This window comes from Acomys russatus, chromosome 1, assembly GCF_903995435.1.
Source record: "Acomys russatus chromosome 1, mAcoRus1.1, whole genome shotgun sequence".
Lineage (NCBI taxonomy): Eukaryota > Metazoa > Chordata > Mammalia > Rodentia > Muridae > Acomys > Acomys russatus.
Window position 1 is genome coordinate 49,145,090 of NC_067137.1, and position 26,099 is coordinate 49,171,188.

The 26,099-nt window shown below is 39.7% G+C and overlaps 1 protein-coding gene across 2 annotated transcripts; it reads left to right on the forward strand.

Moving 5' to 3' along the window:
• The first annotated feature begins 5,254 nt into the window (after positions 1-5,254).
• Positions 5,255-22,514, forward strand: Agr3 (anterior gradient 3, protein disulphide isomerase family member). 2 transcript variants are annotated; one of them, XM_051144982.1, is made up of 7 exons: positions 5,255-5,386; positions 9,936-9,999; positions 19,982-20,034; positions 20,646-20,722; positions 20,918-20,981; positions 21,435-21,518; positions 22,043-22,514. In XM_051144982.1, exons 1-7 carry the CDS (start codon positions 5,281-5,283, stop codon positions 22,090-22,092), a joined length of 498 nt encoding a protein of 165 aa, XP_051000939.1. In that variant the 5' UTR covers positions 5,255-5,280; the 3' UTR covers positions 22,093-22,514. The 2 variants fall into 2 exon arrangements, with proteins under 2 accessions (XP_051000939.1, XP_051000947.1); XM_051144990.1 differs by lacking the exon at positions 21,435-21,518.
• The last annotated feature ends 3,585 nt before the right edge of the window (positions 22,515-26,099 follow it).

Sequence of the window (26,099 nt, forward strand, 5' to 3'; positions counted from 1 at the left end):
AGGATAGCTAAAACAACTGAACAATGAAAGAGCCTTCACTTCTCTGTGGAAAGATATTTTGCAGGCTACCAAAAATGAAACCTGGACACCAACACAGCCACAAATCTCTTGATCTACAATTTGGCTTCCCTCCGATACGTGCTAGGGCAATGGTGGCTCAGAACTTGTGACAGTGGCCAACCAACATCTGGTTTAATTTGACATCCATGCCATGAGAGAGAGCCCTGCTAGACACTATTTGGAGATGGCCAGAAACTGGAGACTAGAGAGGACGGAGGCCTAGGATAGAACCAAACAGGCTGGCCTAAAAAAAAAAAAAAAAATTTTTTTAATTAATTAAATGATTTCTAAGGATATTCTGCTACACTCAGAGATGGGTGCCCTGTCCAGTCATCATCAGAGAGGTTTCCTTTGGCAGCAGATAGGAGTGGATGCAGAGACCCACAGCCAGACATTATGCAGAAAGAATCTAATTGGAGGTCTCCAACAGGTCCCTCCCCTTAGAACAAGGGAAATCAAAAATAAATAAATAAATAAATAGAAAATAGGCTCTCCTCTTATACAATACATCCCTCTCTCCTCCCAGGCTCCCCCCACCTCCTCTTTCCCCTGGATCCACTCCCCCTCCATTTCCCTTTAGAAAAGAGCAGGCCTCCCAGGGTATCAAATGACTATAGATTAACAAGTTTCAATGAGACTAAACACAAACCCTCTTATCAAGGATGGGTGAGACAAACCAGTAAGAGGAAAAGAGTGCCAAGAGCAGGCAAAAGAAATCAAAGACACCCCAACTCCTGCTGTTAGGAGTCCCACAAAAATCCCAAGCTATACAACCATAATGTTTATGCAGAGGATGTAGCTCAGACTAATACAGAGTTCCTGACTGTTGCCTTAGTCTATATGAGGCCCTGTTTAGTTGATTCTCTGTCCACGTTCTCATGATGTCCTCAACCCCTCTGGGTCCTACAATCCTTCTTCCCCCTCTTCTGAGGTCTTCCCCAAGATCTGCCTAGTGTTTGCTCATGGGTCTCTTCATCTGTTCCCATCAAATGCTGGATGACTCCTCTCTAGTGACAGTTGGGCTAGTCACCGATCTATGATTATAGCAGAATATCATTAGGAATCATTTCATTGACTTTTTTCTCAGTGATGTTCAGTTCTATTCTAGGTCTCTGGGCTATCCAGCCTCTGGATCCTGGACCTACAGGCAGTGTCATTGGTGGGCTCCATTTCTTGGTGTGGTCCTCACATTGGACTTCAGTCATTGGTAGTCATTCCTACAAGTTCTGTACTACCATTACCTCAGCACAGCACATCCTACAGGAAGGACAAAAGGCAGGTCAAAGGTTTTATAACTAGGTGATATCTCCCACCGCTAGAAGCCTTGCTTGGTTACAGAAGACAGTCAATTTGGTGTCTTCACCACAGTCACTCTTGCCAATTCCAGGGAATTTCCCCAGCACTAGGTTTCTACACTGGCTCCCAAATGCCCCCTAATTCAAGTTGTCTCTCCTAGTACTCTCTCCCTCCATCCCTTGCCCCACCCTACTTCTGCTTTTTCCAACTTTTCTTGATACCTCTCTGTTACAGGATGTCCACATCAAGCTAGAACCGAGCTGGAAATTTCTAAGCCAAATATTCTAGAAAAAACTTCCACGACTTACTGTCTCCAGTTGGTCAGTGTTAGAAAAAGGACAATGCCATCAACTAAAGGCTAGAGGGGCAGATGTCTTTGGGGAGCTGACTTGCTGCCACACCAGTGGACCCATTGTTCAGCTTTCAGGAACTTCACTGCAAGTCAGTTAAATACAACCATTCTCTAAAATTAAATGAGATAAAGCCACAGTGTGTAAAATATCCAGAATAAGCAAAAAGGATCGCAGAGGACAACCAAATGATAAACAAACAAACAAATAAAACAAAGCCTCTCTCTTCCTCCCTACCTCTCTGTCCCTCCCTAACCCCTTTCTCCTGCGCATGTGAACACTTTCACAAAGAAAAAAGAAGGAAAGAAAGAAAGCCTGATCTTTTTAGCTCTGTATTATATTCCTGTAATCCGAGCCATCATGAGGAATTCCTATTTGCTTCGTATCTAATTCCCAAAGCTCGCTGAACTCCCACTGGGAACAATGGAGTACACACAGTTTCTACCTTCACTGCCCGCTACTTCTGCCTTTCCCCTCTGTTTTCTTTTTTCTTTTTCTTTTTCTTTTTTTTTTTTTTTTTTTTTTTTTTACTCACAATGTTGAAATCCAGCCAAATGTCCAATTACCTTGGAAAGTAAAAGGTAGAGGAGAAAGAAACACAAGTAAGCCTATGGTGTCATTTTATGAAGACATGTGATCTTAATTCAGAGTGAGGAGTGCTTTTTTGCTTCACGGCATGAGAACTGGAAAGAAGTCAAGTTCTTTGGACAAGCCTGTGTTTGTGACTGCCCAGGTGACAGCGCTCTTGTTGCCATGCAAGTGCAGTTGTAGGTCAGGTGTGTGTGTCTATAAATCCACACCCCTTTGCTGTGAATACATGAGTGCACCCATGCATCCAGAATACGTTTCTAACAAGAGCAGTGAGCAGCTCAGGTAAGCAGGCAAAACATACAGACTACAATTTCCCAACCTCTGTTTTTTATTGATATTTTGCTGTTTAAAAGTGAGACTTGTGGTCAAAAGTGGAGACTATGAAATGAAACTATATTCTGTTGCTTCTGCTGACTTGGTTTTCTGTGCTGGCTTCATAGTTTCACTCTCGATTCATTTTAATGATAGAATACACTAGACAACTTTAAATTATTTCTTTAAAAATTTTAAACTTTTTATATATTAATTTTATGTGTTAATTTAAGTATTTTTAACTTTTTAATTTATTTGATTTTATGTCATGTGCACTGGTATTTTGTTCGCATGTATGTCTGGGTGAAGGTGTTGGGTTCCCTGGAACTGACAGGTCTGAGCTGCCTTGTGGGTGGTGGAAATTGAACCTAGGTCCTCTGGAAGGGCAGTTAATCCTCTTAACCAGTGAGTCATTTCTACTGCCCCCAACCTTTTGTTTTAAAATGTGGAATTTTTCAATATTGAAGTAAATACTTTAATTAAATTACTTTTCAAAAGTACAGAGACAAGGACTGGTTGTCCCAAGAACAGCATCAGATGCTGCTGTAATGTAAGAATCATCTGAGTTCCTCCCAATACCTGTCGCTGCAGCTGGGACTCTCAGCAAGACACACGGGAAGCACCACTGATCCCAAAACAACAAGAGACAAGCTACATTGCTTTGAATACACTCACTCCTTTCTTTCTTTCTTTCTTTTTTTTTTTTTCAACATCTAACAAAGGTTTTTTATTTTGAATATAGAAAGGGTGCTTGATAATAGTACATAGTATAATTCTTTGACAATTGGGAATTATTAGGTTCCTCCTCAACTTTGAACATGACTCGAAAAGAGCACAAATGCTGAAGTGGCACGTTCCTTCTTTCTTGATGTAGATTCCACCCACCCACGCAGCTCTGTTTCCAACATTGAGAACCTTCCAAATACTTTCTTCAGATTAGCTTTTCTTAGCTCTCCCTTCTAAGATCCTAAAAAGAATCTGAAGCATTTTTGGACATTTTTAAGGAAGCTGAATAGATAATCTTTTGGATTTTTAAAATTAATTTGCCACCTGTAGCTAGCTCATCTGTGTAGACCTTCTAGAAGCTGATAGGACTCTATTTTAGGTTTTTTTTTTTCAACATCTCTACTGCAACTTTCAGCCTGATGGAAAATGAACTTCCTGAGTTGTGCTTGTTAGACCAGGCTGCCCGTGCTCCCTGCTAAGGCCTGCCATAGCTTTCATTTCATCTTCCAGGTACAAGATGGCCTCTTTAAGGGAACATTCTGAAATGTTTTATGACTTAATAAGCTATAAGAACTGAAACAGATAGTGTTATCAGACACAGTTACTGCTTAACAGGATTTTTTAGGGCCTAGACACAAAGAAGCCAATAAATGGTTCTACTGGCAGTTATGGATGGAATTCCAATATGACTAACGTGGGGTGGCAAGCATCACCAATTCAGAGATGGGACAAGAAAGGTGTCATTGAGAATGGAAACATGCTGGAACGAGAGGGATAAGAAAGCGTCTAGAGGGGGCTGGAGACATGGCCCAGTGGTTAAGAGTACTGTCTACTCTTCTAAAGGACCCAGGTTCAAGACCTAGCACCCATTTAGCAGCTCACATCTGTCTGTAACTCCAGTTCCAGGTGATCTGACACATAAAAAGAAAAATAAATAAATGTTTAAGTTTTTTTTTAAAGCATCTAGAGAAACCAGGGTTTATTTACTTCCACTGACCTCTTGTCCCAGATCTCAGATGCTATTTTACCTTCACTATCACAGTGACCACCTGTTTCGCTGGGACTAAATTATTGCGTCTTACTAATCTTCCCGTTTCCCACAATTCTTAATAGAACTAAATATAGGCACAGTCAAGCAGAATCAGTTAGTAGCCATTCATTGCATTTGAGCTAGGAAATTTCATTATTATGGTGGTGTCCACTGCCAAATAACACAAATCTTCAGAAAAAAAAAATGTGTTAAATTTTAGACAAACATGAAGGCTATCTGTACATCTATTTCTACTCTGCTATTCATGTTTTGTTTTAGCAATGTGACGATACTTGTTGGTTTCCAAACAGAACACTTGTAAACTGAGCGTAAACGGCTCCATGGCTGTTGGAAAGCACAGGGGAGTGGAGGGAATACAGAGGACTGAGAACAAGGCTTGTCCACGTTCTACTTTGCTTCCTGCTTGAAGCTGAAAGAATGTTCTTTTTTTTTTTTTTTTTTTTTTTCATATCTAGTCTCACTTTGCTATAGAGTTAAGGATATTGTTTTCAGCTATTAGGCCCAGAAAGGAAAAAGAAAAAAAAAATAAGAATCTTGATGCCGAGAGTCAACTTGGCTCTGCACAATGCAGCTTGACAGTGATTAACAAGCAGGACTGTGTCTGTAGAACTACACACACCACAGTGACCTCAGGGGCAGCTGGGCATCCTCAGCCTGTTTGTAAATGTCACTCTGAGTCAGGATTTCCAGAACCTTCAAGAACTTAATATCTACTAAGATGGTTCAATGTTTTTAAAATGATACCAAGAGATTATCCGTGTGAAAAAAAAAAAGAGCCTGTCATCATGGGGTTTGTCCAAGTATCTTTGAGTAACAGACTGTTGAAAAATGACCTGATTCTGAAAAATGATTTTCTACATCTAGCTGCCTCTGGGTGACTCTCTAGGAGACACGATGCTACAGTCCGTTCTGGCTCTCTGCCTCTTCCTGATCACAGTTTCTTCCAACCTTGCCATTGCTATCAAAAAAGAAAAGAGACCTCCTCAGACGCTCTCTAGAGGTACTGTAATTTCACTATCATTTCTATACTCAGCCATTTCAGCTGTTCTGAAAATATCTACTGTATCCATCTATAGTTTGATTACAAGCAGAGGAAAAACTAGACTTTTTCAGTATATGACTTTAAAACAAACTTCTCTAAAGGGTGATCATTGATTTCAGATAGGAAATAACCAAATTTCAAATAAATACTAACACTTTGAGTTTGGGGAGTTGTTATTGTTTTGTTTTATTTTTGAAACAGGGTCTCTCCACGTAGCCTTGGCTGGCTTGGAACTCATTGTGTACACCAGGCTAACCTCAGACTCCTAGAGATCTGCTGTCCTCTGTCTCCCCAGCTTGGAGTGCAGTACTAGACCTGTCTCAATATAAAAATGTATCTTTTGTAGATGTCATAAAGAACTGCCTTGATGTGTACGCTCTGACTATTAGAATCTTAGAAAAGAAATCATTCATCGATGTCATAAATGTTGTCCTGAGGGTACTTTAAGATTCTTCAGAGCTTATTCAAATTTCTGGGCCTCTGCTGAGCTGTTTGTATGAAGATTCTGTGGTTCTGGTTAGAATCAGCTGTGTGTCCATAATTGTTTACCTAAGTGAATTCATCCAGCTTTAGCTCAGCAATCATAACCTATATGTCTAGAAAGCCAATCTATACTGAAAAACAAATAAAGAGCAAAAATACTTCCCTGGATAAAATGTGTCACAGTGGAGCTGAGCGGCACTGCAGTAGAGCTGAGTGGCACTGCAGTAGAGCTGAGCGGCATTGCAGTGGAGCTGAGCGGCATTGCAGTAGAGCTGAGCGGCATTGCAGTGGAGCTGAGCGGCACTGCAGTGGAGCTGAGCGGCACTGCAGTGGAGCTGAGCGGCACTGCAGTAGAGCTGAGCGGCACTGCAGTGGAGCTGAGCGGCATTGCAGTAGAGCTGAGCGGCATTGCAGTGGAGCTGAGCGGCACTGCAGTAGAGCTGAGCGGCACTGCAGTGGAGCTGAGCGGCACTGCAGTGGCTACACTGTAAGACACTGGTATTCTGTGAGCCCGTTCAGATGGTCTAAAACTCTGTGGCGAAGTCTTACTCCATATATTTACTCAATGTGTTGATGTCAGAAGACAACTTGCTGAGTTTGCTAAACTCTATTCTCTCCTTTTACCATTTGGGGTGCAGGGGTCCAACTACTCAGGTCACCAGTTTTGGCTGTAGGTCCCTTTACATGCTGAGCCATCTTTCTGGCCCTGCTCTTGGCAAACCTTATGAAAACAAACTGGAGTATATATGGCTTCCTTTGAAGACCTTGGTTCTACCACGTCAGATATGAAGACACTGTTTTAGTAGAGAGGATGACAGCTAAATCAGAGAGTCACTGTGCTGAGAGCTGGTTTGTATTTGCTGATCCTTTTGCTATCTATTTCTATGTTGGAAATAGCTGAGAGGCTGAGGGTAGAAGGCAGGAGCAGGTGGAAGGAGCAGACTACAGAACCTTAAGGCAAAGAACAGTGATAAAGAGTTAAGGCAGAGACAAGTTGAGAGAAAACAAATGATTAGTGAGAAAAGGAATAGGTGGTTTTTAAAAATACACACACATACTGTGATCAAAACTATCTTTCCCCAAAAGAACTAAAGCCCAGCATAATGGTGCCTTTAATCCTAGGCAGAGGTTGGAGAATCTTTGTGAGTTCAAAACCAGCCTGGTCTCAAAATCAAAGGAGCTGCCCTAGACCTGGAACAAGTGCTTAGCATATAGCAGATATTCAATAAATGGATAACTGGTGAATTAATAAAATCATAGAAAACCAAAAAGCACAGCCAAAGCTAGAAACAAAAGTATAGCCATAAATCCAGACCTGGGAAAGAATTTAGATTCTGTCATATTTTGGTCCATTATGATTATAGCCTAGACTGTATAAAAATAGCTGACATGATATGCCCCCTACAGAATTATGGGCAATTGGGAATTTATATTATTTTCTCTTTTTATTCCTAGGAACTAGTGGAGCTAGGCTGAGTAGAAAAGGAGAATTAGGATATTATTGCTAAAGTTCTAGTAATTGGGTGATGTTTACAACAGATGAGGGGAGCTGAAAATATGGCTCAGCAGTTAAGAGCACTTGCTGCTCTTCCAGGGAACTTAGGTTCAAGCCTTGGCACCCAGATGCCAATTCAAAACCATCTATAAGTTCAGTTGCAGGGAATCTAATCCTGACCTTCACGTGTACCAGGCATAAATGTGGTGAAAATAGACATACATGCCAGCAAAACACCCATAGACAAAATATTTTAAAATATACATAAACCTTTTAAAAATACAAGCAAAGAAAAAAAGGTAATCAAGAAGTTGCTCTCATATTTCTAGAGTAAGTGCTAAATGTGCTAAAGCAACGCCAGATCATCTTTCAGCATCTTTACAGAGAAGAGGACTCTGGCTAGGGTGAGGCACCAAAACGACAAGATGTCTTCCAATGTTAAGATGTTAGATCTAGCACAAACATAGCTATTATCTTGCTGTAATTGGCACAATTATTTTGTAGAACAAACTAACACCCCTCAGAAACACTCAGAAAATTAAAATGCAAGCCAGTTGTGGTGGTGATCACCTTTAACTCCAGACCTTGTGAGTTCAAGGTTACCCTGACTCCAGGACAGCAAAAACTACATACCGAGAGCCTGTCTTTAAAAAAAGAGTTGAAATGAAGTTACCATTTAACTCAGAAATTTCACTTCTTCCTATACTCCCCAAGAAAATGAAAGTACACACCCATCCACAAAAGTGTTCTTATATGTTCACAGCAGCATTATTCATCAAAGTCAAAATTCCATCAGCTGATGAGTGTATAAAAAGTGGTTGTCTTAGTTACTATTGCTATGATGAAGCACCATGACCAAAGAAACTTGGGAGGAAAAGGGTTTATTCAGCTTATGTTTCCACAGTATTGTTCATCACTGAAGGAAGTCGGCACCGGAACTCAAACAGAGCAGGATTCTGGAGGCAGGAGCTGATACAAAGGCCACAGTAGGGTGCCATTTACTGGCTCACTTCTCATGGCTTGCTTAGCTTGCTTTCTTGTAGAACCCAGGACCACCAGAGCGGATGGCACCACCCACCATCGGATGAACCCTCCCCTATCTGTCTTTAAATAAGAAAATGTCTTACAGCTGGATCTTAAGGAGGCATTTTTCTCAATTGAGGTTCCCTTCTTTTCGAAGATTCTAGCATATGTCAAGTTGGCTTGAAACTAGGCAGGATAATTGACCCCTTGGCAACTTGACACTCAAACATATCACTGTTAAACCATAGCCTTTCCTTTCTTGTGCATTCTCAATCAAGATCACACATTAATATCAACATCACAACATAAAATATTTTACATTTTAGCCCAGCATGGTAGCACACATCTCTAATCCCAGCACTCAGGAGGTAGAGGCAGATGGATCTCTGTGAGTTCAAGCCCTGCAAAACAAGTTCAAGACTGCCAAGGCTACACAGAGAAACCCTGTCTCAAAAAAACCAACCAAACAAACAAACAAACATCCCACAGTCTTTACAAATTCAAACACTTCAAAATCCAGTCTCTTTTTTTAAAAAAGCCACTCTTTTTAAAACCTGAATGTCTCTTTAAAATTTTATTCTATTGATTGGGGGCTCCTGTAAAATAAAAAACAAATTGACTCACTGAGATAGGAAAATGTTTTCTTTAAGGTTGCCAAATACAATCAGTCAAAACACTATGAACGTAACATGAATGTCATTCCTGAATGTTCTGTGGTTCTTTTTGCTGTATGTAGTTTTTTTAATATAGATGTAATAATATAAATATATATGTAAAAATTTTTAATTAATTTTAAAAAGAACTTTTAAAAATTAAACACTTTCTTACTTCAAGAGGGAAGAACAATCTGAACAAAGCAAAATCAAACTTGAAAAGTGTAAGTAACTTGCCCAATTATCTCAGATTCACTCACAATTACATCTATCTCCTTTCTAAAGCTAACGGATTCTCTCATCACAGCTCTCTCTTTCCCACTATTGCACTCTTTGGTTGTTTTCAGAATGTGTGTGTGTGTGTGTGTGTTTCCAAATATAGTATTTTCTTCCTTAAATAAAATGAAAAAGTAAAGTAGAGTTTGGAATTCCTTTTCTCTAATGTGCACTACGTAGAAGCAGTCAGCGTCCTCTGGCACTCAAGATACAAAGAGCACTTTTTAGTGCAGTGCAAAAGACTCGTGGAAGTTTTCTTAGAACTATGTGATGATAACTATTGTTTCATGTCCATTCTGAAAGCTGGAGCTTCTGCATGACTAGAGATGTCTTCTCAGGCACCACCATCCAGCGCTGATCAGTATCGATCAGGTTCAAGGTTGGGTCTTGAGCTTTGATGCACACTCCCAAATCCTCCAAAGGGCACCACTTCTCTGTATCCAGATATAGTCTACTATTTTTTACACTGTCTTTCAGTCAACAGCTTTGGAGCTATTATAGGTCTGGAGGTTGCCATCTGCTCATCAGACAGAACCCTATGGCCCTGGGATAATGCTTCTATTTATCTCTTCCTCAGGGTGGGGAGATGACATCACCTGGGTACAAACTTATGAAGAAGGTCTCTTTCATGCTCACAAAAGGTAAAATCCTTCTTAGTTACTGTTCCCATGCCATCTGTCATGCCTCATGGACGAGCCAGAACCAGTCTTATTAGCTTATGAAAGAATGCTGTTGTTCTCGTCCTGTTACTGGATGCTGTGTGAAGTCACGCTTGCTGTTTTAGTACTGTTTTAGCTGTGCTTCCCATACTGTAACCAGACACCTAGCCAGAAGATTTGTAAAGGGGGAAGGATTTATCCTGAGTCAGGACTTGCACATAGAATCCATCATTGTGAGGAAGACATGGCTGCAGAGGTAGCAGGTCCATCACACTAGCAGTCAGCAAACAGAGGGTGGGGCCAGAACCAGGACCAGATGTAACCTTTGAGGATGTCACACAAGCCCTCACTCTCTCCACTTTTTTTTTTTACTTTATTTTTTAAATTAATTTTTATTAATTAATTTATATTACATCTCAGTTGTTATCCCATCCCTTGTATCCTCCCATTCCTCCCTCCCTCCCACTTTCACCCTATTCCTCTCCCCCTGTGACTGTGACTGAGGGGGACCTCCTTCCCCTGTATACGTTCATAGGGTATCAAGTCTCTTCTTGGTAGTCTGCTATCCTTCCTCTGAGGACCACCAGGTCTCCCATCCAGGGGATGTGGTCAAATATGGGGCACCAGAGATCATGTCGAAGTCAGTCCCCACTCTCCACTCAAACTGTGGAGAATGTCCTGTCCATTAGCCAATGGACAAGGATTGGCTAGGGACAGGTAGGGATTCAATGTTTACTGCATGTATTGTCCGTGGCTGGTGCCATAGTTTGAGCAGGACCCCTGGGCCCAGATTCACCCATCAAAATATTCTTCTTGTAGGTTTCTAGGACTCTGTGGATCTTTCTATTTCCCCATTCTCTTATACTTCTCTCACCTAGAGTCCCAATAGGATGTCCTCCCATCTATCCCACTTTCCTGGTAAGCGAAGACTTTCATGGGACACAGAGGTTAAGAGCACTGACTACTCTTCCAAAGGTCCTGAGTTCAATTTCCAGCAACCACATGGTGGCTTACAATCATCTGTAATGAAATCTGGTGCCCTCTTCTGGCATGCAGGCAGAGCACTGTATACATAATAATAAATAAATAAATCTCTCCATTTTCTAAAGTTTCCACAACTTCAAAAAACGACACCTGCAGCTGGAGACCAATTGTTCAAACAAACAAGCCTATAGGAAACATCTCACATTCAAACCTTAACAAGTGATATTCTTCATTTGTAAAAGCTCTAGATCCCTCTATGAATTTCTTTATGGCAGAGGAAAGCTTTAAGTGTAAGCTGTATGAGCAAGGTGGGGCCACTCACTAGGCACTATGCAAGCTTAATGGAAAGCAGTTTAAGGCAACTGTCTTCCCACAGGTCTGGCCAGCCAGACACCTCAGGGAGCTTTATTTCACACTCATATTAATAATCAGCCAAGTAGTAGTTGATTGTCTTCTGCTGTGTGCCTGGCACTAGCCCAGGCTCACCAAATGTAACACAATTTTTATTTTTAAAGATCTACTAAATCTCCTGGAGAAAAATTTGAATATCTAAAGAACATTTATTTTCAATTCTCCCACTTAAAAATTTAGCTAAATGCTCTCAGAACTGAATAAATAATGATTTAAGACTACGAGTTAATCTGTTTAATAAGCCAATATTTAGGGCAGGTGATGTAGGTCAGCCTACAGATTTTTAGCAGAGCAGGCAAAAGCCCCAAGTTCCATCCCCACTGTCACCTAAAATGGACTCTGGAAGTAGGTGTAAAGGATCCGAAGTTCAAGGTCATGCCAGCTCTGTAGTAAGTTTAAGGCTTGCCTGGAATTCTGGAGGCTTGTGGAGACAGATGGGTCCCAGGAGCTCACTGGGCAGCCTAGATGAAATGGTTCACATCTACTTCAGTGAAAGCCTGTCTAAGAAAGTAAGGTAGAGCACTGATGTAGCTGTCAGTGACCTCCTGCTGTGGTCTCAGGTGTTTACAACCACACTCTCATGTGCATGTGCTACCTACAGATACCACACAAACACTCATGTGCATGCACCACTTTCACATACAACACACAGCACTCATGTGCATGCACCGCATACACATACCACACACAGCACTCATGTGCATGCACCGCATACACATACCACACACAGCACTCATGTGCATGCACCGCATACACATACCACACACAGCACTCATGTGCATGCACCGCATACACATACCACACAGCACTCATGTGCATGCACCGCATACACATACCACACACAGCACTCATGTGCATGCACCGCATACACATACGACACACAGCACTCATGTGCATGCACCGCATACACATACCACACACAGCACTCATGTGCATGCACCGCATACACATACCACACAGCACTCATGTGCATGCACCGCATACACATACCACACACAGCACTCATGTGCATGCACCGCATACACATACCACACACAGCACTCATGTGCATGCACCACATACACATACCACACACAGCACTCATGTGCATGCACCACTTTCACATACCACACACAGCACTCATGTGCATGCACCGCATACACATACGACACACAGCACTCATGTGCATGCACCGCATACACATACCACACACAGCACTCATGTGCATGCACCGCATACACATACGACACACAGCACTCATGTGCATGCACCACTTTCACATACCACACACAGCACTCATGTGCATGCACCGCATACACATACGACACACAGCACTCATGTGCATGCACCGCATACACATACCACACACAGCACTCATGTGCATGCACCGCATACACATACCACACAGCACTCATGTGCATGCACCGCATACACATACCACACAGCACTCATGTGCATGCACCGCATACACATACCACACAGCACTCATGTGCATGCACCGCATACACATACCACACAGCACTCATGTGCATGCACCGCATACACATACCACACACAGCACTCATGTGCATGCACCGCATACACATACCACACACAGCACTCATGTGCATGCACCGCATACACATACCACACACAGCACTCATGTGCATGCACCGCATACACATACGACACACAGCACTCGTGTGCATGCACCGCATACATATACCACACAGCACTCATGTGCATGCACCGCATTCACATACCACACACAGCACTCATGTGCATGCACCACTTTCACATGTCACACACAACACACACACAAATTGAAGTGTCAAATTGGTCAAAGAGGATATTAAGAGGAAATTTTTTATTGTTTTGAGGCAAATCAAAGTGGAAAGTCAACATACTAAAATTTATGCAATGTATTATAAACAATCAAAGAGGAAATTCTTCTGAATAAATATCTTTATTGACATAGTTTTCAAATAAGGATCTTTATCTTATTTTTTATTTGAAAGAAGAAAGTTCCAAATATGTAATAATGTGCCTTAAAGACCCATTCCATTCTCCCAAAAAGAAAGAAACTAAGTTCAAAATTAGTATTAGGAAGGAAATAATAAAAACCAGAGCAAACAGGAGAAAACAGTAGATAGGACCATACAAAGAAAAGGTGCTCTTTTTCTCTTTTGGAAGAGATAAAACCAACATAGCAGTAAATGTACCAATAAAGAAAAAGAGGAATCTAATAAAATCAAAAGTGAAAAGGAGAGATTACAAATGGTACTACAGGGGATGGAGAGATGGCTGGGCTGGTAAGAGCTCTTACTGTTCTTCCAGAGAACCAAAGTTCAATTTCCAGCACCCATGTGCCTGTAACTGCAGCTCTATGGAATCCAAAACCCTCTTTGGAGGTTGACAATGACATCCTGCTCTGAATCCAACTGTTTACAACTACATATTCATGTGTGTGCATTACATACACATACCACACACCACACTCATGTGCATGCACTACACACACACAAACACACACACACACACACACACACACACACACACACACACACACACACACACATAAATAAAAGTAAAAACCAACTAAGGGGAAAAAAACCAAAATGGATCACAAAAATAGTCATCAGAGACTATTTTGAACAACTTTTAAGTCAATAAAATAAATATACTAGCAGAAACATAAATTCCTATACACATAAAACCATTAAGATTATATCATGAATGGAAAATTTGCGCAGACTATTGAAGAAATTGTATTCAGAATTTTAAAAGTTTGGGTGTGAGTCCCAGCTTCTGTCCTGTTCCCGTGCTGGGTGGAGTCTCTCAGAGGACATCTATGTTGGGCTAATATCCACTTATAAGTAAATATATACCATGCATGTCTTTCTGAGCCTGTATTACCTCACTCAGGATGATTGGTTCTAGTTCTATCCATTTGCCTGCAAATTTCAAGATTTCCTTGTTTTTAATACCCGCGTAGTATTTCATTGTGTAAGTGTACCACAGATTCTTTATCCATTCTTTGCTTGAGGGACATCTAGGTTATTTCCAGATTCTGAGGATCAGGACAGATGCTGGGTCTTGCTGCTGGACTCCATGTGAGAGTAGTGTAGAAGGACCCAGAGGGTTCAGGAGCCCCACAAGAAGTCCATCAAGGCTGGCAAATCTGGACCTAGTGGTGCCTACACAAACTGTTGCAGCAACCAAGGACAATGCATACAGTGAACAGAGACCTCCTGTTCAGACATAGCGATTGGACAGCTCATTCTCCAAGGTTCTGGGGGAGTGCAGACTGCCTCTGACATGAACTCTGGTGTCACCAATTTGATCACTTCCCCTAGATGGGGAAATCCTATGGGCACACAGAGGAAGGGGAAGCAGGCTGTCTGGATGAGACCTGATAGTCTGTGGTCATATGGTAGGAGAGGAGGTCCCCTCTGTCTGAGGTCTAGGGGAGAGGAAGATATTAAGTGAGGATATTAACTGGGATATAATCTGAATAAACTATAGTAAATTAAAAATTAAAGACCAATTCATAATCTCTTAAGAAGAAAAAAAGAAAAGAAAAAGTTTTCCATCACTGGGTGGCAGCAGGGCACACCCTTCATCCTAGCACTTGAGAGGCAGAGAGAACTCTGTGAGTTCGAAGATGATCTGGTCTACACTGCAAGTTCCAGGACAGCCAAGGCTACACAGAGAGTTCCTTTCTTGGAGAGAGAGAAAAAAATGTCTTCCATTAAAGTAAATACCAGGATCTAATGGATTAACTTCTAGGATCTAGTAACCAGTATCTAATGGTTTAACTTTACCAAACTTCTAAACTTTGTGTTTGTTTTTGAAACAGTTCTTCTACATGCCAACTGGCCTCAAATTATGCTCCTGCCTCAGCTCCCCATGTGCTGGTTTTACAGCTGTGTGCCAACACTGCCTGCCACCTACTAAACTATTAAAGAACTAATACTAATCCTCCTGAAACTCACCTAAAAATGGAAAGGAAATACCACATTTAAATTCTCTTAATAAGGCTATCATTACCCTGGTAACAAAATCAGATGAACACTACAAGAAAAGAAAACTGTAGATCATACCTTTGCAGTGGTTTGAGTGAAAATGCCCACCATAGGCTCATAGGTAGTGGCACTATTTGGAGGAATAAGGACATGTGATCTTGTTGGAGAAGGTGTGGTCTTGTTAGAGAAGTTATCTCACTTGGGCTTTGAGGTTTTTAAATGCTCCAGCCAGGCCAAGTGTCTCTCTCTCTCTGCCTGCTATCTGTGGGTCCAGATGTAAAGCTCTCAGCTACCTCTCCAGCACCGTGTCTGCCTGCATGCCACCATGAGTGATAATGGACTAAAGCTCTGAACCTGTATGCAAGCCTCAACTAAATGCTTTCTGTTAAAGAGAGTTGCTGTGGTTATAGTGTCTCCTCACAGCAACAGAACACAGACTAAGACACCTTTGATGAACACTAATAGAAAAATCCTTAACATCCTAGCAAATAGAATCTAACAGTACATTTAAAACATCCTTGGCTATGGTTGAGTAGGATTTAACCCTAGAATGTAGGATCAATTAATATATGCAAGAAAGCATGTGCAAATATCCTATATTAACAGAATGAAGAATCATATGATCTCTTAGTAGATACTGATAAGCATCTGACAGAACTTAGCATCCACTCACAGCAAACTGGCTGGGGCTATCCCTCCCCATGATAAGAAACACATGACTTTAGGTCATATGCCCAGTGGAGAACAGTTGGAAATCTTCCTCTAAGGGAAAAAAGACAACAGTGCCCACTCGCACTGCTTCTCTCCCACATGACATCTCCAGACGGCCTGACCAACCTAACTAAAAATGTAAAAGGCATCCAAATGAGAAAGGAAAAAAATTAAACCAGGTGCACAGGAAATGATTGTATACACAGAAAACTCCAAGGGCTGTTGGATCTAATAAAAGATTTCAAGTATTGTGGGCTCAATGATGAAAAAGTAACAAAACACAAGAAACTAATATTTATGATTATATGACTTTTCTGTATAGCCAAAAACCATATGCAATGGAAGAAGAGAAGAAAAGAGGAGGGGAAAGGAAGGACTATATATCACAAGAATGAATTTCTCTAACACTGAGTCTTCTTTAAAAGAAAAGAAAACCTTGTCAATACAGTGAGTGAAGGACATGATAGTTCACAGAACAAATAACACACAACTGGAGAATATGAAAGTAATGTAGCAGTGATCGTTTTTCTTTTCATATATTAGGTAAAATAATTTAAAACTGATGTCCATTTTAACAGAGGAGCTTCACAAACATGTACACACGGGTGTGAATTCTTACACAAATAACCAGTGCATGTTTACAGAATAAGTGTTTATTTAAATGTCCTAATCTCCCAATGGGAAACTGAGGAGGATTTAAATATCCATTTTTAAGAAGACTAATTAGAGAAGTTCAAATATATTTAGTGGGATGATATATTTAGAAAAAAATCTATGTAATAACATCTAAGATATAAATTATATTGGCAAAAGGAAAACGAATACTTGGCAGTGTTTGTGAGTTCTCTTTTATTTTTAGAGAGTGGGTCTCCCTAAAATGCCTTCCTTGGCTTGCCTTTGAGTTCTCCATCCTCCTGGCCAAGTTCTCCCAAGCAGCTCCTGTTCAGATGCCTGCTCAACACCTGTCCTGTGCTTTTAGAAGTACACACACGCATGCACACAGGTAGAGAACATGTCTATCAGACAACACACATCTACATTTGGGAAACGGGCCCCAAGAATGTGTGGAAGAAAACAGGAATGATAATACAGCTTATTTATGGAAAGACGGATCTGGAAGGAAGAACTTCAATCTTTCCAAGTTTTCAGTCAACTAAATTTAAAATCAAATTTTAAAAGAAAAACATGTACAAATTGAAAGGGCTATCTACCAATGACGACAATCTGTGAAGCCATGGGCAGCCTCTATGTTTTAGAGCCTCAAAAGCTCAGATCCTCCCTCCCTCAATGCCTCTCACAATTGCACATACAGTTTTAGATCAGGGAATCACACATTCATACAGTATATGAACTCAAAACTGATATTCTACTTTAAAATTTTGGGAAAAATAAATATATAGTATTTTGTAATGTGAAAATGGCACTAAACTCACATTTTAGTGTTCACAAATGCAAGGGTTTTTTTTTTGTTTTGTTTTTGTGGGCGTTTTTGTTTTGTTTTGGGTTTTTTTTTTTTTTTTTTTTTTTTTTTTTTTTTTTTTTTTTTTTTTAACACAACCATGTGTAGCTACTTCTATGTGATAATGCCAAAGTGAAGTCCTGGAAATGAAAATGTGGCCACAAACCCTTAGGTATCTACTCTTTTCAGCTGAAAAGACACAACAGAAGCTGAAATCTTGATTTAGACTGTGGCCACTTCAATTCCCACTGTCGAGTCTCAGTGCTTTTCTCTAAATGGACTAACAGCTCATTTGCGAACTGTTAACAGTGAGTCGTCCATACAACTGATGGCGTTTTCCTTGGGTTCTAATTGCCATGATCTGATGCTGAAGTTAATTCTGCAAGACTTTTTTTCCCATAAGCACAGCTGACCCCTTTCAAGATGTCTTGCAGATGCTAGGAAGAAGCAGTGGCCAGTCAGAAAAGCAGGGTGGCCAGTGCCCCAGATGGGTGTCTAGGGATGCCTACCCGACTGAGCTCAGTTAGAAGAGCTGTGTAACGGAAAGCTGATGCTTACAGGCTGAGTATAGACCTGCCTGTGGGAGCATCATTAAGCACCTTAGGCTCAGGAGGGCTCAACCTAGTTTGACCTGTCTGTGAAAGCCTCATTGAATAGCTTTAAGTTTAGCGTGCTGCTCATAAGAACTGGGTATGGCATTTCACTCATCACAGCTCAAGTCTGCAGCTTTACCAATGTCTGACGCAGGTGAATGGATGCTTTCTAACTAGCCTATACATCCTGAAGGTAATTTGGACGAGTCTTATCCAAAATGCACTGTTGTTGTTGTTGTTGTTGTTATTGTTGTTGTTGTTGTTTTGCTTTGTTTTCGAGACAGGGTTTCTTTGTGTAACCTGGACTGTCCTGGAGCTTACTCTGTAGACCCAGGCTGGCCTCAAAATCAGAGATCTGCCTGCCTCTGCCTCTGCCTCCCAAGTGCTGGTATTAAAAGTGTGCACCACCGCGACCTCTCCTCAAAATGTACTTCTAATCTAAGTTTGATAAGTGAATGAAATTATTCACTCAAAGTTTGTGTTTAACATTTACTGGGACTAAGAAAATGCTGAATACAGCACAGACTTATGCAACCACTGAATTTATATAATTATATTTTGTAATTGGTTTTGAAAAGATTTATGCTGGCCTGGGAATGTAGCCAACTAGTAGAGTGCTTGCCTAGCATGTCGAAAGATTGATTACCAGGATTGTCAAATAACCTAATTAATTAATACATAAAATTTTTGATGAATAACTATGCCCCCAAATCTCTCTTCTGATGCATATCATCATCTTAGTAGTAAAACCATATTTGAAAAATATCACTATATATATATATGTCTTAGTTTTATGTTGTTATAATCAAATATATAAAGCTGAATAATTTGTAAAGAAAGAGGTTTACTTAGCTTCCAGAAGTTTAATAGCATGGACATCAATATTTACTTGGCTCTGATGAGGCTTCATGGCAGATGGCATCACAGGATATGATTGTGTACAAAGGGGATTAAAAGATCCCAGCCTCCCAGTAATGCACCCATGTGGGACCTAATCCAGCCCAGGAACTCAGACCCTTTCCCAGGAGACACAGTAACATCTTGAGGACAGAGCCATTTATCTAACCACCTTCACGTTTCCACCACCTCACTACCCACTGGGGACCAGGCTCGCACCACAAGAGCCTTTGGGGGAAAGATGGAATCTAAACCGTGAAAACATCCCTATCATAATCATGTAGTCCTTTCTATAATTACTATTCTCATTTTGCTTAGAGTTAGGATGTAAATTAGTTACTATAATACCTTTGTTCAGAAAAATATATTAATAGAGGACTCTCTTGAATTATTTGTAAATGTAGGTTGACACATGAATGAGAGGATATGAAAATGATCAAATATGAGTATGTTGTAAAATCTTAAAGGACAAATTGAGAATGTTTTAAGTTGACTTTCCTGAAATCATATAGCATGTTTTCTTTAGAAATAAGTGTTGTTTATAGCGGCCCTTGACTCCTGGAGATAGCATTGTTTTCTAATTATCAGCACATACAATAGTGTGCCTAAGTGCCACCTGCCACTTTAAGCTACAGTTTCTGTAACCCCCACCAACAATTCTCACTTCAGTAAGCTGTGCAGCCTGTGAGCTAACACTTTTAATATTGTACATGGTTAGTTCTGTGGCCACGTACTGGATGACACCACCTACTATAGGCTACATTGCCATGACGTAGGAGTCTGAGATTCTTATTTAAGTCTAGTCAATCACACCAACTTCAAGTCTAATTCCATTTTGTAATTTAGTTCATCACTAATTACTTAATTATATTAACTTTATTTATTAAAGTAAATTAATTAATTAACGTTATGCTTCCTCTGTTTAGTAACAAGCCATTGATGGTGATTCACCACCTGGAGGACTGTCAATACTGTCAAGGTAAGTTTAGCTCCTGGGACCTTACTGTACATCCAAACCTAAGGCGGAGTAAGCTGGTAAGAATAGTTAAGAAGGCACCCACACAAACCACATTTTAAAAACGTAACTCCCAGAGTACCAATCCTACCTAGATGCTTAAAGCTCAAGAGAGAGCCACCTAGGGGCATCCTCTGGTAACTACAGCAGAAGGATTGTGAGTCAGAGGTAAATCGGACTAAGCAGTGAGGCACAGTCCAGACAAAAGATTATAATGATTGTTTATATCTGCTGAGTGTGAAACTATGATGCGCTTTCTTAAATATGATGCCCACTTCTTAAAAGTCAAAACTGAGAGGGAAAACTTGCTGACAGAAATGTTTCTAACTAATGAGTTCCTAAGCAGTGTAAATGATAAAACTACCGTCTTCATTAATGTAATTTGTCCCTTGGCATCTCCGTGTTCAGATTTTACTTCATTGATTTCCATCCATGGACTAAGTGGTAAAAGAGCAACAAATCCTTTACACCCATGTCAGTGACACAAATGATATAAAAAAAACATACGAACTTTGATATTTCATCGACGATATCTTGACCCTTTAAGCAAACTGACATTTTGTTCTCCCTCACAGCACTTAAAAAGGAATTTTCCAAAAATGAAGAAATACAAGAAATGGCTCAGAATGACTTCATCATGTTGAATCTCATGGTACGTGGTCTCAGCACTATTTCCTTAATATCAGAACATCATGGAGATTTTGAACTTTTTTTTCCCCTCCAAACATGCAGGGTCAAGTATTACTACAGAATTTTAAAAGACCTTAATGTATAATTTCCTGAAATTGTAGATTTCAAGAAGAATGCTACATAGTCCAATAACTTCATTTATTTCATCTTCTGCCAGCATGAAACCACGGACAAGAACTTGTCACCGGATGGGCAGTATGTGCCGAGGATCATGTTTGTTGGTATGTGTGTAACTTCATGTCAGGTGTGCAAAGTTAGTAGGAACCTCTGCATTCTTACTTTTATTTGCTTTGAGATTTGAACTTAAGCACTGTTTTTTTTTAAAAGAGGGGCCATTTCAAACCCAAACAATAACATTATGTTCTCGTTAGATCTATGCCAAATTTTTAATTTTTTATTACTACTAATACATTTTATTTTTATTATTACTAACAAATTTTATACATTTATGCTACTAAATCAAAATATCCATGCACTGTTAGTACAATACCCCAAAACAGACTAACAGAAAGCCATGGATCTCTAAGAGGAAACTGTAGCCTAACCCATCCACATGATGAAAACTGGATTTGCTTGTAAGTTTGCCTAACTGTGGTTTGAGAGGAGAGTGAAATAACTTTCGGAACATGTTAAGTAGTGTTTGAGTGATTTTGTTTCATGTTGTTTTTTGGCAGACCCTTCCTTGACGGTCAGGGCTGACATAACTGGAAGATACTCCAACAGACTATACACATATGAACCCCAGGATTTACCCATGTGTGAGTGTTCATAAATTACACCGGATAGTAGTAACACATGACCCTGACACACTAAAAAGATGCAAACATTAAGAGAGAGATTGCTTTCTCCTTGTGTCAAAGACTCAATGTCATGTTCTCAGATGACAATAATGGCAATTTTGCCCTCCTTAAATGTCTATAAATAATGAAGTATGAATTTACTTAGGACTTTAACCATTTTTAATAACAGTCACTATAAGCCGTAATTAAGAAGATGGTATTGGTCGCAATCCAGCAATACTGGATTAATTCAACAGCTAATTAAAAGGAAAACTCTTAATGCTCTCTTAATAAAACTGCTTATTGTAAGTGAACCTGATAAGCTACCTCTCATTGATGTAACCATAAATTTGCAAATATTCATTTTGTTTATTAATATAGCATGCTAATGAGCCAACTAACATAAAAGTATAAACAATCCAACTTTATTTACTATCAGTTAGATTCTAACATTCACTACTTTTGTTTACTAATAGAACAACATGTGTTTACTCTCATTTCAGTAATAGACAACATGAAGAGAGCACTAAGACTTATCCAGTCAGAGTTGTAAGGAATGATGGAAAGATGCTTCAACGCTAAAAGGTCAAATGTGTGACATAAACATCTGGCTCACTAACAAACACCAAATGTGCAAGTTCATGGATTTGTTAACATCATTATTTAGACTTATGACATGTCTATGATAATTTATGACACTAAAATTATATTTTAATAAATGTTTAGCTGCATGGTGATGCTAGAGTCCAATGTTTACCTATATCTCTAGCAAAGATGGTTTGCCATGATCTCAGAGTTGCTATGCTTTGCATATGAAATGTCCTCACTGCCTCATGTCTTGAAGGGTTGGTTCTCAGAAAGTAAAGTTCTGGAGACTTTAGAAGGCAGGGTCTAGCTAGAGGTCATAGGTCATGATGGGTAGCTCACTGAGGGCATCTGGTCTCTGCTACCTTCTTATCTTACTCTTTACTTCCTATGGACCAAGAAGAGTAACCTCTGCCATACACTGCCCACAAAAATTGTTCTGCCCAAGTACACGGGCCCAGTTGACCATGGACCAGACCCTCTAAACCATAAACCAAAATAGAACCTGCTTTCCTTCCTTATGTTGTTGATGTCAGACACCTTGGTCATAGCAAAAAAGTACCTAATACAGTTCTAGTGGAGGAATGCCCTTAATAAGAAGTCACTGGTTACTTCCACTTCCTCAACTCTCATTCACTATGTCCATTAATCTAAGTTTACATCTATCCTCTCCAACATATCAAATCTGCTGGTGTAGGCAACAAATGATGTCCTTGTTATGTATTTGAACACTTAGCAGAATATTTCAGAGTTAATCACTTATTTGTTTCCCTTTTAAGTTAAGATATGCATTTGAAAACTAATTCAAATAAACCGAATATATTTTAAAATTCAACTGCATGTTTTCCTTGGTTTTAGTAGATACTTTAAATTTTTAATGTTCTAAGAAAATTAAAGTTGTATCAGTAATATTAAAGAACTTCTCCAAATAATTGTCTGAAAAAGATGATATACCCTCCTCCTAAAATGATCAGATAGCCAATTCCTACTTCAGTTCTTCACAGAAAGATACCAAAAGGTTGACAAAATGTTGCATGTCCTTTTAAATAACAAGAAAATTTCTGCCAAAAGGAACCCCACAGTCAGTCAGGAAGAGACAATTGTCAGAAGGCAGGACACCTCTAGATAGTTAGTGTTCCTAACACACAGAATCTGACTGCATTTCTGAGGTGAATTGAATAAGAAACTGTATACTTGAGCTAGACACACACTGTCTGATACTCATGCCTCACTGACTCCAAGATTGGATGAGAGAAACATTGCTCCAGGTGTCATTTGACCACCATCCTGATGGTTTTAAATAATACTTTTAGTAAACTGATCTATGTTATAAGACCTTACGTGGCCCTTCATGGATAAAAATAAAGACACCAAGACATTTTAATATTTCAAAGCTTTGGCCTTAGCTGGGCAGACGTTCAACTAGCTTATCTAAGCTGACCCTACCATCTAGCCCCATCCAGCCTCGTGGCTAGCTATGCCTTCCAGGCATGAAGTGAGATCCATTTCTTCCCATGTCTCCTGGTGAAAAGCCTTTCCTCTTTATTCTTCCTAGAGTTCTTTTCTCCCTACCAGGAAGTCCCTCCTTCCATGTCCATTACCCAAGAGAACAACAAAACCTACCACCCCAACCTAAGGGGATAGGATGTTGTTCTTATTTAGAGTGTTTCCTGTTGATTTGGGGTGTAGGATTTGGGGGGACAGGGAAATTGGAAAAATGGTTAGGTCTTAAAAGGTTGGCTGTAACATTTGTTGTCCATTCTCTGGGTGTTGTGAAAGTTCAGGCTTAAGTGTAGTCTTTACTAGATCAATCTGTAAGGCTGGATGAATTGAGGTCACCTGGGTTCAGTAGCTTTCTTTGACACTGCCCTGGAAGCTAGCCTTGATGAAACAGCATTTGAGGCAGTCTCTAAGGCTGAATCACATGGACTATTTATTTTGTCTTCTTTGGTGTTTGGTCCTTTTGCTCTGTCAATATATCAATTTTCACAAGTATTTAAATCTCAATTCATGTTATATGAAAGGATGGATGTAATATTAAGTCAATGGGATTCTGGAGCCAACAAGACTTATTGGCTATGCATAGACATTTATGCCTTAGATAGTCTCAGAGATGTATCCATGTAGCAGGATCAGCAATACAAGTTACTTGCTTGTTCTGTTGTCTACAGCCAAGATCTTCAGGATGCCTTCCTCAGTCAAATCTGAGTCTGTTCTGAATATATACATATATATGCATATATATACCCAATATAGGAACTATCTAATTGTGCACATTTGTATAGTAATACAGTTGATAGTTGATTCCATTTCTGAGTACATAGGAAAGAAGGAGAAAAATGTCAGTAGTCATTCAGTGTGACCTATAGAAGAGATTCATTGACAACTTAGTTTCTAAAAATTAAAAAAGAATAATCATTTCTTTTTATTTAGAGTGAATGGTAAATGTGTCACTGAATAAAAATTGACTTTTGTTTGTAATACAATGTATATTTCATTATACATTTATATATAATTGTATTATTCATAAATTTAATATAATTCATTTTAAAGGGTAAATTTGTAATAATTAATATTATTGAATATAATTTTGGAATCTTTTATTTCCTCTAAACTTTTTTAATTTTTAAGTTCTATAGCCTACTTGATGTTTCTAATTAATAGCATCATTTCACAAAATGACTTGCTTAGAACCAACTACTTCTAGATTTGCTCTTACAAGTTGTGTTTAGGACTACACATCAGCATTTGTGGGAGGTTCTGGGGTATAAATGTTTTTATTTCCTCAGATGAGGTGATGAGAGGAAAGCCATTCTCAAGCCTTTAGTTCTTTCTGAACTCTCCCTGGCTGATTCAACTCAGCTGTTCTGGCCTACACTCCTCTCCAAGCTGACTGATTCAAACGGGCATCTCTTGGCTTCTGACTAAGTTGCTCTGCCTGGCCTCAAACTAATTCTGACAATATGTTTTGATCTCTGTCTCATTACATTCTCTGGCTAGTTCTTTCTTCACCTGTTTTCGGCTTATTCTCTCTGCAACCTGTCTCTATAAAACTGTCCTGGTAAGTAACTTGCAGTAAAAACTTTTGCTCTCTCCCTGTGCTGCTCTTATGAAGTCTCTCTTTCCCGTCCCGTTCTCATGAGAGTTGGGTGTATCCTATCTCTGACTCATTCTGTCAAATTTTTCTCTGGTTCATCACTTTCTCTGTTCCTCAATTAGACAGTACCTTCAACCATGGCTGCTTCCTTCTATAAACTCACCTTAACTTCATTGAGATTAAAGGTGTGTTCTAAGGGCATGTCTGTATTCCAGAAGCTCATACTGTTATCCAGAGCATGTCTGCATCCCAGCCAGATCACATATACCCAGAAGGTCTTTGGATGTGATCCCTTGCCAAAGCAGCCATGTTGCTCAATTAAAATTTCTCTATACTAGGAGAAGGTTCAAGCATAACCTCTTTCTAATTATTTATGCATATAACTTCCAAAAATTATTTCTCCCCTGATTTACTCAATATTTAGAAAATATTACTAATATCAGCTCTCTGAAACTGTATGTACAATTCTGTGTGAATGGAGTTTGTATAGAGGGATTTATTTGCATTGCAAAGAGATATAGTAGTCAAAAAGTTAAATATTCAATACTAAAATATAGGGCACCAAGTTAAACTTAAATAAGCTGCTGTTCTGATGGATATATCTATAAAGCTACTACTATACCTAAAGCTCAGGAATAATTATAGAAGAGGGAGTAGAAAGATTGTAAGAGCCAAAGGATCAGGGAGTTTGCCGTGAGATTCTGTCTCCTAGTAACATCAGAAGCTACACCCACAAAATCTCACCAACATGACTGCTGAAACAGGGCCTAGCCAAGAACAAAGACATGTCAAACTTGACAGAGAAAGTTCATGAGGCCTCAATCCTCCACAAAGTACAGACATCTAAGAAAATCTGAGAGTGGGAGAAATAGTCTTCT